Raw genomic sequence first — 16,852 nt, 5'->3', positions numbered from 1 at the left:
CTCTTCTCTCGTTTTAATAGGTCAACCCTAGTTGATAAGAGAATAATTCCTTTTTGAGCGACGGTGCCGGTGACCTCTAGGTCGGTCCGGAAGCATCCGGCGTGCTGCCTACTTCAATATTATTATAATTCGGTAGAGACAACGAAGTTCATTACATTTTTATTACAAAATAGTTTAAAAAACAATATTATTTTGAAAGAAAAAACTTTTAGATCTTAACATCCTATAAAAGCAAAAATATTTTTGATTTTCGTGGTCATAATTCAATTTCTTTATTAAACAATATTTTCACTCTTAACCTCGATATGTTTTTTCTATTTTTAGGTCTTCTTGATGTTGGCATTCCTTGCCGACCATTTTATCTATATTAATAATATCTAATATAATTTATTATTTTGAATAATAAGTAAAGTTTTTATATCTATTTTATTTTATTATCTATTATATATATATATATATATATATAAAATATGTATATAATAATAAAGGCTCAGTTTGTGCTAAGCTATTCCCTCACCATCATATGTTAGTGATGTAATTAATACGGTTTCTTATTTTATATGGTAAGTAAGATTATTATACCTATTATATTCTATTTTGTTCTATTATTTATTATTATATATCTATTCTATATTAACTTTCAAGACTAATTAAAAAAAAAAAAAAACTGCATCTCGTGCGTTGCATAGGTCATACCCTTGTTCTCGTAGTAGTCCTAGTTCAATTTCCTTAGAAATTGAATTTATACATCCAACCTGTGAATTTGATTAAAAAAAAAAGGTGGGGAATCAAATCCAATTCCTCTAATATGTTCCGCATGCACCGATTAATATATGCGGGATAGCAGTGAAGCAAGGATGTAACCAAGATGTCACATGTTGAGCTACTGAAGGCCCAACGAGCATCATCATCAGCATCACCTTTGCTGCCTGTTTCCTATCAAAAAAGGATCCACCATGGTAACATTGTTCCATTCATACGATCGAATAAACCTATAAAACCAGCTTCTGAGTTGACATTGATCCTTTAAGAACAAATAGAGAATTTCCTTCTCGACATGTACCATGCACAACAATATTAAAGCTTCAATTATATGCAAAATTGGCCACAAAGACCGCCTCTAGAATAATATATTTTGAACATATTTGCATCCAAATTGAGAAAGTTGTCCCCTTCAGATAATCGGCTATAATACATACCCTCCTTTGGCATCAACAATGGTGCTTGCATGCTTACAGTCTTCTAATCTTGTAAAAAATAATCATGTAAAATTAAACAATTTGCAATTTGCACCTCTCAGGCATATGTCCTCTGATAATATAATGCATAGCTGCTCGAAGTTAAGTACCTACTTAAACTTCCCGAACATTCTATTCATCTCTCTTTCTCAACATCCATTGTTGGAAGAAACAGCACTGAGCACCCACCTAACCAAGCATGCAGTTTCTCTCCCGCTGCAATTAGCGACTCACGACACAGATGTGGGGTGTGGAAGCAGCACAAGGAAGACAGGCATGTAGGCAAGAAGACCCAAACAGCCGCAGGGAAAATCTAGCCTCGCCAGCTGTTCTGCCTCTTCATTTGAATCATTTCAAAGGCAGCTCCATCATTGAGCATATCCTGGGCGTCGGTTTCCATTCCAAGTTTTGAAAGGGCAAGAGCTTGCAGATAGAAGGCTGTGGGCCATTCGGGTATGCACACCTGTGCATGCATTGCATCCCGGAGGGCAAGCTCTGGTTGGCCATTCATCAGGTATGACAAGCCCCGTCTAGCAAAAACAGTAGCTGAAGGAACCGACATCATCACCACCAACTGCATTTTTGCAAACCAAGGGACATCTTATTCCATATGATAAAATAACAACAACACATGGTACAAAAGAAATCTGGTACAAAAGCATAAACTGCTTCTATCAAGAGGTCATTATTGAAGATCCCTTACTTCTAAATGATTAGCAAATGACACACTGTACCAAGTCGTAAATGCTTATTTTAAGTAACATAAGAATAATTTAACAATAAAGATTCCACTTTAGTCAAAACCAAGAAAAGCATATGGGACAAACAGAGATGGGAATGCAGGTAGATATAAAAAGCAAGAAGGTTTCCACAAGTTCCATTACCTGGTAATAATTCTAACAAAATGATGGACAAGTAAGCAACGATGTCTCAAATAGAATTAAAGCATCATCGATCAAGGACGGATACAACTTTAGGGTGCCTTGTGATTGTTGAATATTTTGATCCTTCATATTTATTGCAAAGACGTTGTGTGGTTATGTTAAAAAAAATGATGGGAGTTAGTAATGAATAGACTGCTTAGGAGTAAAACTGAACGTCATTGTAAAAGTAGGATTCATAAAAGTGATACATAAATATATTCAAGACCTTGTGAAGAAAGAACTTTTTCATTCAGTTTGTATCAAAGTATGAGTGGATTAAGATAGTTCCAATTTTGTCGCGCTTTGTCCAACCATTAATGGTTAGCATCCATAAAGTCAACCACAGATAGAGATGATAGCGTTTGTATTTAGGTTGTGTTTTTTTCCTTTTTTTAGTAGCTAGAGATGCTTTAGCCACTTATATTAAGTATATCAGTGCTACACTGAAATGCTTTTTGTACTCCATTTGCATGCAAATAATCATTAGTAAAAGAAAATAATTTCTGCTAGACAAGGGTCTGAACTTGTCAAGACCCAGGACAAAGGGCAAAGTGCAGAAAGCTTTGTCCCTCATTAGAAAGAAATACCAAACTTGGAAGGAGGGTTCTGATGGTCGAGAAATTTTCAATTTCATAGGTTTTAAAGATACAATCAGATAATCTTTTCCCCCAAATATTCCAGTGCTCAAAGTTGGTCATTTTCAGGGTATCCAACTAAAAATTTTATATTTAATTTGGATTTCTGAGAATGCATAAAGATGAAGATAGATGTATAATTAAAATATAAAATTGTCAGTACTTCGTCTGTATGTAAGCATGATAACCAACTGATTGAGCTAAAGAATCAAAGCCAAATCAATTCTACAAATTTTACAGTAATTGTTACTCTTCAACGTCCCTCACTGAAATATGGGTTCAGAAACACAAAACTGAATGGATCCCGCATGTAGCATGAAAAAATATGCAACATGCATCTTAAAGAAAAATAAGTGCCAATGAGATATCCTATAATAAGTAATAAACCACATTCCTTTTAAAGGTTATTTTTATGAAATAATATAAGGCCCTCAACATCACAAAGATCAAGGATTTTGGATAGTAAGCAAGGACCAGGCACCTTTGGTATGATCACAGAGATGAGAATAAAAAAGGAAGCATAATAAAACCGCAAAGAAAAGATTCAGAAGTGGCATACCAGCATTAGCAAAGAATCTATACCAATTAGAAACAAAAGTGGACAAGCAACAGCATGCTGTCAGTAACAAAAACAGATGTCTAAGGAGATCTTTGAAAGGGAAATGCTTCAGCATCAACTTAAGGATTAGTGAAGAGAAGGAAAAAATTAGATAACATGTAGATGAGTTCTAGGGAAGGATTTGAAAAGGCTAGCATTCATCCTCCAGTTAGTTTTGAAAAAGCCTACAAGGCCAGTTGGAAGTCTTCATTAAAATAATACGTATTAAGGAACATATTCTAATTTTTATATACTTTCAACTTTTATCAAGAAAAACATATCTTTTCTGTCTAGCGTATTGCTCAGATCTAATCTGCTCTAACAAGATGTGATTGAAATTTTGCAAGCTTCAAACAAGTAGCTCTGAAAAAAATGCCTTAGCTGCTGGTTATATGCACATGAAGAGTTGCCTGAGCCCACTGTAACTGTAGCTGAGCTGGTAATTTAATAACAACCACCCCAGTGTACGGAGCGCTAATTCCAGCTGATAATACCAAAGCTTTTCTATCACATGGCTACATGAATTTTTCATCTGGGTCCCCATGGCATTACTCGTTAATTTTTGAGAGTACAAATTTTTAAAAGGCAAGGAGATCAACAGGCTAACAAGAAGAAATCTATGGGTATGAGTGACAGCAAAATAGAAAGTCCATACAATTTATTTTTCCAAGAGAGAGCATACTGAACAATTTAAAGTGATAGCGTTCCACAAGAAGAGAGAAACATAAAATGATAATAAATATACCTTGGAATAGTACTCAATTGCACTTTTGAAATCCTTGTCTCTGAATGCAATATCGCCAAATTTCTTTGTATTCAACATCTCTTGCACTCGTTGTGTCCATTCTTGAAAGGAAAGCTTCATTCACAACACAGAACAGAAAATGCATGATGTGAGATTGCCAATACGTAACAACTTCTAGTTTTTAATTTAATTACCAAAGTGAAATAGCTCAAAGAATTGTTGTAGGAAAGTCTTGCAGTATTGTTAGCCAAATAAGTTAGTCCACTACAGAAAGAAAGCTTCATCACTAGAATACAGAAAGTACAAGCATGAAGAATGCGGCCCTTTACATGTGCACAAAATATGCATGAGAGAGAGAGAAGCTCCTGATTATGTGAATTTTAAAATCACTGGCTATAACTAATTGTCCAACAAGCTTAAAATTCACACTCTTTATCGCGTCATTTTAGTAAGTGTTAACAAGTAGGACACCGGCAAGGTGGAGTTGCTATTCTCAGTTTTTACTTGATTTAGAACTTAGTTACAAGAAACATGTTTACCAGTTGAGACTTGACTAATAATTCTATAGGAAATGCATTACTGAAATTGATTTCAGTTGGTTTCCCAAATTGTGTGGGAAAGTTGAGCAAAAGCACATGGGAAAGTGAGAACCACCATCGGTCATAAAAATTAAAGAGATATTAATCAGAAACCATTGCAGATTGGCTCAGGACATTTTTCAGTCATTTCTCGGAGTTTCACAAGCACCCCCCCCCCCCCCCCCCTCTTCTTTTTGTACATGTTTTGACAAACCTTTTCCCATTTCCCACTTTGAGGATATTTCCAAGATAAGTTTTTTAATTCCACATAAGACCTCCCACATCTGTTTCCAACTGCAGTAACTGTCACCATGAAAATTAATTACTATAGCTAAAAATCCAAAACATAATTTGATTTACCTCCATTTCAGCACCTTCTTCATCTTTATAACCCGTTTTAAGTAATATATCATGCACAGCAGTAAGGTCCATCCGTGCACAAGCCTTTCCAAGCGGGGAGAGCATTGTTGGTAGCACTGCTGTTGTTTTAGTCAGGCCCATTAGAACATATGATGCCACCTATGTTACCAAATAAAGAGAACAGGAAAGCTACATATGAGGAAATGGATTGCTGCAAATAGCAATAACTAGTAAAAATTTGAAGAAATCGTCAACATAAGTACATCTGTTTGTGTTTGAAGGGGTGCCACGGCAGAAAGAAGAAATTTAGAATTGGGTCGATCCCTAGCCTCAAATTGTAGGCATTTTGAAGCTAGTTCGACAAGCTTGGTAGCATCTTCATTAGCATATTGACCCTCCAGAGACGAATCCATTATCAATAACATGTTCTTCTCTCTTATCAGATCTAATGCCTGGTGAACATCATTAAAGAAATAGGGTCAAAATATTTTATGAAAATACATCCAACTAGAAGTAATTACAATTTTGTTTGAAGTTTAGGTCAAATGAGAAGATCAGGAAAAACAATATAAGTGAAATATTTCTAAGCATTACAAGCATAAATAAGTGTATATGGATAAAGTGTATATAGATGATCATTAACAATGATCATTAACAAATCATTAACAAAGGCAATGATGAAGTGCTATTAGAATTAAACTGAAAATATTAAGAATTGACTTTCATTCGATCACAAGCAAGAACTTGCTTTAGAAAAATTTGAGCCCCTATACTACAAGTACGGGCCATGCAACATAAGGACAAGTGATAACACAAAGAAGCAGATAGATGATTGATAATGCTGAAAATAAATAAAGCTATCTAAGCAAGATTTTGAGAGAAAAAAAATACATATCATATCTCTCAAGATCAAACAAGCAAGGCTTACTTTGAGACTGTCATCCAGGGTCTTGGTGATGACTTGGCGAAATCAATGGGAGAAGGTTCTTGAACCTATAGACTCTAAAGCAAGACAACTTCAGTACCATCCGAATAAAGCCACACCGACTGGCTCGCTGGACATAGACAAAACCACCGGGCACCTCCTCTAGCTTGAAGTCGACTTCAGCCATATGCCGAAGATCAATAAACTGCTTACACAGAACAGACAATGCCCCACCGCCAAAGCAGTCTTCGAGATAGGGTTGCTAGTGAAGGCCAAGGCTGGATAAGTTAGTGAACACAGCCACTTCCCTCTCAAGCTCTCACTTAGGGTTCCTTTTTTTTTAAAGCAAAAAAGAAAAAAAATGCAGAGCCAAGTTATTAGATTCAAAAGTAACCAATTTCATCTTCTGCGTCTTTCTCAGGCTCTAGCTTAAAAAAATCGATGAGCTTTATCAAGTGTAATTTTGGATTCTCTATTATATCATAATGTTCAGATGAGAGAACTGAGAACTAGAACATTATCATTTTCTACACATGGTAAGAATCACCAAGCTCTGATAACCTCTTCTAGCATCTTATCAAAGCAAAAACTCAATGTTTTTGACTTTTAAATAATTTCAGCATCCATGCCACCAAGCAAACCAGGAGATTTCCTATATGAGAGAGAAAATCTTCCTCAAACCTCTTACATGAGGGTTTTGGTTGCAAAGAAATCCACAGAAAAAAAAAAAAGAAAATGTCTGACTTTTACATAGAAAAGGAAAGGTTTTCCAGAGAATCAGTAATAAAAAAACTTTGTCAATTTTTCGTTGAAACAAAGCAAAAGAAAACTAAATCTCCCTAGAAAAGTAACCTGTCCCTTTTAATGAGGGATTTACCACCTGCCAGTTACCTATTTTAAGAGTCTTAAAAGGGAAGAAAGAACGAGTACATCCAGACCATGCAATAGGGGATTTTGTTTCCCTTTTGCTGCAAATTTATTTCTAGATAAAGAGTCCTAGCTGGGGGTAAGAAAACAAGCCCAAATCAGCAGTTCTGGACCTGATGACATTTACGTGTGCACAGAACCTGAGCCCCGAAGCAATTTCCTATGCAATAGGTGTTTTTGTTGGCTGTCTGCTATAGATTTATTTCCAAGTTTAGAAGTCCTATTAGTAGGAGGTTAAGGTAGCCGATCGAACAAAAGAAAAGGCTATTATAATCGGAGGCTGACAGTTACTTCTCGGAATCATACAGGAGCTGTTTTGGAAGAAATAAGAGGCCACGGGCCATCTTTTCAGTTCTCTCTTCTCTCCTCTTTCAACTTTTCTTCTTGATATATTACTTCCTATTAATAAACTCCACTCACTCTCTAATTTTTTTAATAGAAATCTTCACTCTCTTTTCGCCACTAACTATTATATTCCTCTTCTGAAAATTGTTTATGGTGTTACCCAGGAGAGTATTGATTTATTTCTCAGATCTGCTTAATAAATCTAATCAAACTGCAGCAAGAATCATCTTAGCAGCTTCTTTTGGTATACAATTCTCCACCTAATTCAGATGTGCGACCTAAACTTGCAGTAGAACCATATTCTGAGCCTTCAAATCTCAACAAGGCCAGAACAGAGCAACCTTACTTTACCAACATCCCTCTTCCTCTCATGCCTCTTGTTCCCTTTCCCCTGATGACTTTGTTTAAGTGTTTTTGGTGCTTGAACCGAGAAACAGATCATCTTTTTAATAAATTTACAATGGATCTCCCCATCTTTTCCTCAAAACAAAATCCAAAAAGAAAAAAGAAAATTTCTCCCCATCTGGCTGCACCTTTGAAAGGAAAAGTCAGTGCTGGCTTCCCCCCATGTATTTCTATCCTTTACAGCAACCATACACTGATCAAATGGATGGAAATTTTCCCCTCATACCATTCCTAAATAGTTTGAAGGAATACTTTTCACACCTACTTTTTACAAAATCCAGTGCCCTTTCAATGCAGGCAGGCCAGTGTAACAAATGCTACACCTGCATCAATGCCTGCATGAAGCACTGTGCAGTGAGAAGGATGAGGAGAGTCAGGTAAATAGCCTATTAAGATTATCACCACCGTAAACTATTTTTGTCTCTCTAATACATTTGCCAAAGATCCAATCTACCTCCCAAAAGAAAACCTCTTTCCTAGTTGTGCAGGCAGGCCAGTGTAACAAATGCTACACCTGCATCAATGCCTGCATGAAGCACTGTGCAGCATGAAGGATGAGGAGGGTCAGGTAAATAGCCTATTAAGATTATCACCACTGTAAACTATTTTTGTCTCTCTAATACATTTGCCAAAGATCCAATCTACCTCCCAAAAGAAAACCTTCCTAGTTGTGCAGCCTCTTTACCAACTCTATCTCAAGTGCACAAAATCTCCCACCCAACCACCGCCCCCCCCCCCCCCCCAAAAAAAAAAAAACAATCTTCTCAAACAACTCTCTGTCTCATGTGCCCAATTTCTCCTAAAAAGATAACCAACAATCTTCTTAGACACCTCCATATCTCAAGTACCCACATCTTTCCAAACCAATCATATCCATCCAACAACTCCTTTCCTAAATTTAAAAGATAAATTCGAACTGCCTACCTCCTATATCCTTTTCTACACCAAATTATTCTCACTGTAACCTTTATCCAGTCCCACCTAGGTGCCTGAGCATAAGACTATCAATGGACCAGGCCGGCCTGAATACCCGAAGATCTGACCAGAAAAAATCAGGCTCAGGCTCAAGTTTTAGGGATATGGGCCATGCTCAGGCCTGACAATAGAGGCCTGACTAACTTTCAGTCCAGGCCCAGGCTGGGAATGTGATAAAAATGCTGTTTTAAGCCCAGTCTGACCTTTAAAAAAAAAAAAATTCCTGAAGTCCAGTATGACTCGGGCTTGAGATTAAAATTTCAGGCTTGCATTAAGCCTAGGCCTGACCTGGCTGACTGGCACATGGACACCTCTACCAGAGCAACCCCATTGCCTTGGTGTTCCTTGCTTTTCAAGCTGTCAGGCAGAGCAGCTGGTCAGGCACCTGGTTGCCTATTACTAGTGCTTGATCATATTATGAACAGCTTAAGTAGTTTGCAACTCTTCACTAATGAATATGATGTTTTTCATATGTTTTCTATAAACCAAACATATGCAGTGAGATAATCTGATTACACAAAGCTACTATATTGATTTTATTAACATCTAGTCACCCACCTGACTGCCTAGGTGTTCCACCTAGGCTTTTCAAGGGGCCCACCACCTAGAACTGCCTAGGAGCTCCTAGGTGTTTTGACAACCTTCAATTCACAATTTTCAAACTCTACCCAGCTCACAGCATGTTCCATGTTCCACTCATTATCTATAGCCACGAAACCTTATAATTTTTACATACTTCTAGTGAAACTTCTAGAAATTGTAGTTGCACAATGATCTTTTATAAATTTATCATTCATTGGCCATCCAGATTTTCATCGCATTTTAAGTTGAATTAGATATATCCCCTGGACAAGACTACTAGAGACTACAGTAGCTCAACATTGGCAGATATCATTATTTATAAGATACGGTATTTTAAAAGAATACCAACTAATATTTAAATGAAATCTTTTTAGTCGGTATTTTTTATATGATGGCAGCACCTGTAAAAGGAAGGGATGTGTATGGTAGAATTGCAGATGCACTACATCCAATAAACAATGAGAAATATCATCAGACAGGAGGGAAAACTTGCTGCACAGAAGATTAACATACATGACTTGGAGGGATATGTTTTCCACTCAAAAGATCCAGCAGAACTGTTCCATAACTGTATATTACACTCTCTGGAATGACCCTGCCTGAGCAATACACAAAATTAAATTAAATTTATGAATAAAAAATTAACAAACACTAACAATATCATTGATTTATGGCACGATGCATAAATACGAACCTTATCTGAAACATGGGAAACCCAGACTTCGAAGAAAATTCAAATCCCGTACCTTCTTTTATGTGTAAATAATATTAAAAATTTAAGTATAATTACATGAGAAGATCCATGGAATTAAACAGTCCCATAAAGGAGCAATATAAGCTGAGGTAAAGCTTGCAAGAAGCTGTGGTGTAGTGGATGCAAAATCACAAACAGAATAGGAGAGCAGGAGGATGTTCAAGGATGTTTTAGTTGCGTATGATAAACTCTAGCTTACACATGATTTACATGTAATACACAGTCAACTACAAGAAAATCAAAGCAAAAGAGACTTATGAACTGACCGACCTGTTCGCAAAAACTCTGGTGGAGTGTAAGCTAGGTTCGTACTGTAACCTTTTCCATCCCGACTATTTTTCATGAGACCAAAGCTAGATAAATGAGGATCACCATCCTGGCACAAGTGAACATAAAGTTTAAAGAGCTTAAAATTCGAGTGAATTAAACAAAACAAAGAAAAGATAATTTTCAGGAGAAAAAATAAAAAGCAAAACAGTTGTAATCATTAAATCATCATATTTTTTCTCAGTCCTGCCAACCAGATGACTTCTACAGAAATCTGAGAACCAATTTTCAATGCAGACCAGGGGCATTTGAAGCCTCAACTGTAATTTCATTTTCACAAGCAAACTTTCCTAGTTATGACATTCTATAAATTTCTGTCAAACATGCTTCCAGCTTACAAAGGTAAAAAAAAACATCAGAGAAATTGTAACAACATGGAGTCATCCAACATGGTATGAAGTATACTTATTTATATGTGATTTTACTAATAAAAACATTGTAAAATGCACTAACTTAAATAAATCGGTAGATCCAACAAATACCCCATTTAGGACTCCAAAAAAAAAGTCAAATATTTCTTAGAAGAATTTGATTAAGAAAATATACACAATCCTCTCAATTAAAATTGACTGATAAATGAGTAGTTGTGAGCAGGACATGCCATTTGTATGCAAATTGACTAGCATGCTAGACTTTTTTCTTTAATTTTAACTGCTATTTTTATCTTTGCCTTTTTTTATAATCCTTGTTAAATCTGCATCCAGTTTTACTTTAATAATGCACTTATATTGAATCTGTAACAGATCTTCTTCGAAAATGCGTTGTTGATCTTGTTTCAACATCTAAAACTCTCCCTAGCAATCCTCATACTTTGGCACATGTTTGTATGTTACTATTCTCATCTTTATCCTATGAGACCCCTTAAAGCCTAATTCGCACTGAATTGCTCCAAATTCCTGAAATTTTGATTCAATAACTTATAAATCTTGACCACACACTCCTAAACTTGTAACCACAACCTTGTGTTCATTGATTTTTTTATACATTATTAGTCTAAAAGTTAAAATTACTTTTTTATATGCTCGTAGGTGGACTAAGTGGGAACCGAGGGCCTTATTAAGTGGGGCCATGCTCTCTCACTCAGCTTGAGGATAAAAATTCAGCTCATGATGTCATATCTTGACACATCTCTCTCTCTCTCTCTCTCTCTCTCTCTCTCTCTCTCTCTCTCTCTCTAGCTCTTTATGCATCAAGCCAAGACAACCTATCCAATAACCTTTTAATACAGTGAAAAACAATCTGAAGATGTTCTCTAAATTTATCAGTATTAGTATATAAAGGCATATCATCAGAAATAATTGAGATACAAATGAAAAGGACTATAAATCATCATCCCATGCAAAAAAGTATCTCAATCATCCAGTCATCGATCAGTAACAGTTGTCTCCTCGATGAGATAGAACTTCCACAAGGCAAATATTGCTTGGACAACACTGACAGAGGAATCCAACAAATACAGATCTTTCAGAATGCAGATGTGCCAGGAAACTATCTCAAAAGTATGCAAAAGCTAAAAGAAAGGGCTTAGTAGGTCTAAAATTTTAGTGGATGAGACTATTTGAAGGACCTTCAAAACACTACTCATTGATAGTCTACCACTTAATAAAAAAGGCTTGAAACTTGGCCAATTCCAATTTGCAGTGTAAAGAGATGAACTTGTATCATCTTTTTGTAGATGGAAAGTAGGAATTGAAGCTGTCAGAAAAAAGTAGCTCAATGTCCCATGAATAAGTACAGAGATAGTTCCCCAAGAAAAAGGAAAATCGTGCTTAAACATGCAACTCAAGACATATTTGAATAGCCTGCTACTACGCGATGTTCGCAGACTCTTAGACGAGGATGGTCTCTCGTGGGCCACACACGTCTACAGAGAGGTGAACAGCGCGGCCGACTGGGTGGCCTCATTTGCGGCTCACCACTCAGGAGGGTTCACCTGGGGCGACCATGGGTCAGTGCCTCAGTCTTTGTTTTATCTTCTTTTTTTCTGATGTTGTTGGCTATACCCACGTCCGGTATGTGAGCTGCCGTTGTACCCAAAAAAAAAAAAAGAAAGACATCTGAAACTGTGCCAACACAATTTATCACTACTTCTTTCTTAACCATTACTAGAGAGGTTAGTGACGGATACATTAGTTATTTGCACTACGCATCATAAATGAATAAGACTGCAATTATCCATATATTCCAAATCATGAATACCTTAATGCAAATTTCAGCATTTCAAGCAAATCTAAGTGACAGCTAGGACATTGAAGGTTTTACATGCAAGGTAGGTATCAAAGCATCACAAAGAAAATAAAAATATCAAGCAGAAATTTAATTAAAAAAATAATCAATTTTGCATACCTCATCAAAAAGAACTCTATATGCATTTAAATCATGATAGATTTTCCGATTTTCAGAATTACAATGATCAAGTGCTTGTGCGATGTAGTATGCAACTCTAACTCGCATTTCCCATGGTAGTGGCTGCTTATCCCCTAAAAGAAAGAGAGGGAAAAAAAGAAAAAAAAGTTCATCGAAAACCATGCAAATATTATAATTTGGCAATAACGTAACTCAAAAAATTATCCTAGTATAGCAAAAGACTCTGCAAAAAAAGAAATTAATAAGCAAACTCCCTTTCATGGAGCAGTTCCAGACTGTGTTTCAGGTATATAGACCATCTTACATTGTTATCCCTAACTTTAGCCTAACATAATCATCAACCATCCTCTAATTTATTAGTTTCCAACTCAATGATACTGGTTTCACCAAACTTTCTCCACACTAAACCTCATCTCTGCTATGTTGATCTTATGTGCATAACCATTGTTTAATTTCTTACTTCACAACAAAGTTGGTCTTGCATTGCTTTTATACAAATTTAAAACCTATTCTACTACTTTCACCAAATATCTACCTCACCATGCTCATCTCCACAATATGCATCCCGTGGGCACTGCTCCATTGTGCTCGTTACTCTTATTTATACAATAAAGTTGGTCTTGTATTGCCTTTTCGAGAGAAAAAAACATAAAAAAAAACAGTTTATATTGATTGTCTTACACTTTAAAGCTGCATTTCAGCTTCATCTTTACTCCAATCCTACCTAAGAAATTCTCGTATATCTTTTGAATCTTCATTCTTCTTTATGATGGTTCCCAGATGGTGAAAGCAATTTGTTTTGGAAATCTTTTATTCCTCATTTCTAACAACATCAACAATCCTCCTAAGTTCCCATCAAAGTTGCAGTCAGTGCACCTCCTTTATACAACTCAATTTGGAAATTAATTTTCCATACTTCCAATTTAGTGCCTGTTTCTTCCTTCCCTGGCCTTACCAACCAGTAACAGTAACATATGCTATAAATTGACAAGTGATATACCCAGTTATAGGGTTGTGCGCAAGTTGCTGTACATATTAACATAGCTACCCAAGGGGCAGCAGCCTGCAATTCACAGATCATCCAATTAGCACATGGCCAAGCCCAAATAGAGAGCCCCATGCTTAAAACCACATCTGTGAGCATAACTTTTTTCCTAATAAAATTCAGCTGGAAATCATGTTTTGGATAGTAATAGAAATATTTAAAATTATGAATAGGGAAAGCCTCAAAAAATTGACTCCAGTGATGGCCAATCGCAACCAACAATTCTCCAATCTACCAGCAATACGTGTAATTAACATTGCTTCACGAAGATGATTTGACCAAATTAAATTCATCAAACTCTTGCATTTCTTTTTTATTGGCTGCCAAATATGTCCTACAGGAAATCTATCAGAAACTTCTTAAAAAACCATTGTTAGTTCCTTCCTCTACAGGAAATCTATCAGAAACTTCTTAAAAAAACATTGTTAGTTCCCTCCTCTTTGCTAAATTTTCACATTAATTTCCTATAGAGGAAAAATGGTTATTGGTTAAACATCTTGGAGTTAAATCAAATTATTCCTCTAAATATTTATTTTATATTATTCTACTTCACAGCCTCTTTCATGGCTGCATAGTATGACTCTCAAGTCTGAAGCCACAATAATTTGGAAGACTATGTATACCTACTTCCCTACGACTACGTTTTCCTCCATTCATTTGACGCCAACAACTTCCATTTCCATCACAATTCATTCTTCAGACTTCAATTGATATCCCATCTTGGTCATAAGGCTTGTCGCACTTCATCACATCATTGCTTCCATCACTTCTATGTATGGATCTCTTCCTATCTCAGCAAACCTACCAATGTCGTCGTACATTATCTACTATGAAGCTTCCTCGCCATCTATGTATAATCTCATTTTTCCAAAAAAGTACAAACCCATGTTCCTGCTTTCTTTTTATGCAAAACGGCCCAGAAACAGAAACAGAAAAACCTTTTCCATGAAAACAGTTCAAGATTTAAAAAAATAAAAGAAAAAGAAAAAGAAAGAGGAAGCCCAAATGCTACTCATAAGAAAGAGAAAGCACCATACAGTGGAAGAGATGCTTGGAGAGCGTGTCATTTGGCATGAACTCTGCCACAAGAAGACGTTCATCCCCCTCAGCACAGCAGCCTATTAGGTTCACCAGCCTCTTGTGCCTCACCTTCCCCACCCCGGCCGCCTCCGCCTATTAGGTTCATACCCCGCCATAAAATCCAGAAACCAGAAGCAAAGACAGAGAAAAGATGAGAAAGAGTGAGGGATCGGACCACGAACTGCTGGGCATCAGGCCAGGACTGCTTGGAGAAGCGCTTGACGGCGACCAGGTGGCCCCCGTCGAGCTTCCCCCGGTAGACGACGTTGGGGGCCTTCTCGCCGCTCTCGGAGACGATCAGCTCGGGGCTGAAGCCCTTGGTCGCCGCCCGGAGCTCCGCCAACCCGTACTCCTTGAACGCCGGCACCTGATCCTGCTCGCCCCCGTCTCCATTCGCTTCCGATCTCCCAAGTCCCCAAGACAATCAGCAAAAAATCCAAAAAAGTTTGGGAAAAGAAGAGGCGAGGAAGCGAGAAGCCTACGTACGTAGATCTGGCTTGTCGGCGGTAAGGGAGTCGTCGTCGGGGGAGTGGACGTTGGAGGTCTTGGAGTGGAGGCAGCCCATCGCAGCCGGAACCCTAGAATCCCATCCGCTTCACCGCGGCGGAGAGCCGAGGAGACGAGAAGAAGAGCGGGGGAGAGAGAGAGAGAGAGAGAGAGAGAATACGTGTCAGAGAGAGAGAGAGAGAGAGAGAGAGAGAGCTGACCCCAAGAAGACGGGGCTTGGTCCATACGGACTTAAAAGAAGTCGCGAAGACTTGAGCAAATGGCGTTTCATACGCGCAGGTAGGCCGCATAAGTCTTTTATGCGTACACCTGTGTTTGAGATTACGGCTGATTATATACTATTTAGCTCCTCTTCTGCAATATGTAATGAGAATTACAGAGGCTATGGTTGATTCAGTGATTTCATGTGGTGTCATGACACATAAAGGAAAGATAAAAATTAAGTGAGTACTCGAAGAGTGTCAAAGAAATAGCTACCTGAATATTATAACTATAGGAGTGTTTCATGAAAAAAAACTTCTAAGGCTTATTGGAGTTTCAAATTAAAAAAATTACTGATAAAAATCTAACATAGATAAAATTTTTAGATAAATTGCACATGATTAGTGGTAGTATATATTAAAAAACAAAAATTATATTTTATTATTGGTTAGCTATTGTTTTATGTTTTAAAGCATGTAAAAGAATTTACAAGATTTTAACCTAATAAATATATTTTTTGTAATTATAAATATACTCTCTCTTTTTTGCTAGTGCATGTATTTTCTTTTTTTATTTTATCTCTTAAAATGTCAGCTGAACTAAAGTGCGGGTACAAAAAAAATAAATATATAAAAGTGAATTAAGTAGTGGCTCCTTGAAATTTACATCATAATAGATTATAATACAATAATGGTCGTTGTTGAACTATTTACTCATCAGAGGAGTGTCTTCAAATGCAAAATTTTGATCCATAATTTTAGTAGTACACCCTTTCTTTAAAGCTCATGCACTTTTCTTCTCATTTTTTTTTACTTATTTAGACTAAATAAAGAAAAATATGTTTATTAATAGAATGATAAATGTAAAAGAAAAATCAATGAAGATGCAGATTTTCTGGACTTTTATCTCTTGAAATTACTATGGTGTTTATTGTTATCATTTCGGTCTTAATATTATAATGATTACTAGCTACCATTCAAAAAAAATGAAAAAACTAGCAAAAAATTGTCATATAATTAACAGCAATTGAATGTTGAAGGGGAGATTTAATCTGGTATTGAGGAATGACATAATTATGTATCCATGTTGTTCCATTTCTCTTTGCTTCCCAAATGCGCAAGATGGAGGGTGTGGATATGGCGGCCGTATAAAAATTTATATGCAGAGGCTGGGGGAGTTGGGATGCATCGGAGGGAGGTCACATCATGAGGGGATAATAGAACGTGAGATGGGAGGAGGGGGAGGGTGGAAGGCAGCTTTGGAAAAGTATGCTTTTTATTGGCAGCCAGGAGCTTTTGGAAGGTTCCCCCCTAAATTCAGAAAAACGCCTAGTGT

At 36.8% G+C, this 16,852-nt stretch overlaps 1 protein-coding gene across 1 annotated transcript; it reads right to left on the bottom strand.

Annotated features, from left to right (window-relative positions):
- Positions 1-1,089: 1,089 nt before the first annotated feature.
- Positions 1,090-15,559, bottom strand: LOC103714028 (serine/threonine-protein kinase BSK2-like). Its single transcript, XM_008801138.6, has 10 exons — positions 15,296-15,559; positions 14,985-15,205; positions 14,767-14,902; positions 12,664-12,797; positions 10,261-10,366; positions 9,750-9,835; positions 5,341-5,529; positions 5,078-5,236; positions 4,140-4,253; positions 1,090-1,812 (listed from the first exon to the last, which is right to left on the bottom strand). The coding sequence occupies exons 1-10, from the start codon at positions 15,372-15,374 to the stop codon at positions 1,552-1,554; spliced, it is 1,485 nt and encodes a 494-aa protein (XP_008799360.1). The 5' UTR covers positions 15,375-15,559; the 3' UTR covers positions 1,090-1,551.
- Between the last annotated feature and the right edge of the window lie 1,293 nt (positions 15,560-16,852).

This window comes from Phoenix dactylifera, chromosome 10 (assembly GCF_051530095.1).
Source record: "Phoenix dactylifera cultivar Ajwa chromosome 10, Ajwa_hap1_PhDact_Kaust_v1.1, whole genome shotgun sequence".
Taxonomy (NCBI): Eukaryota; Viridiplantae; Streptophyta; class Magnoliopsida; order Arecales; family Arecaceae; genus Phoenix; species Phoenix dactylifera.
This window is presented reverse-complemented; position numbering and strand designations above follow the sequence as displayed.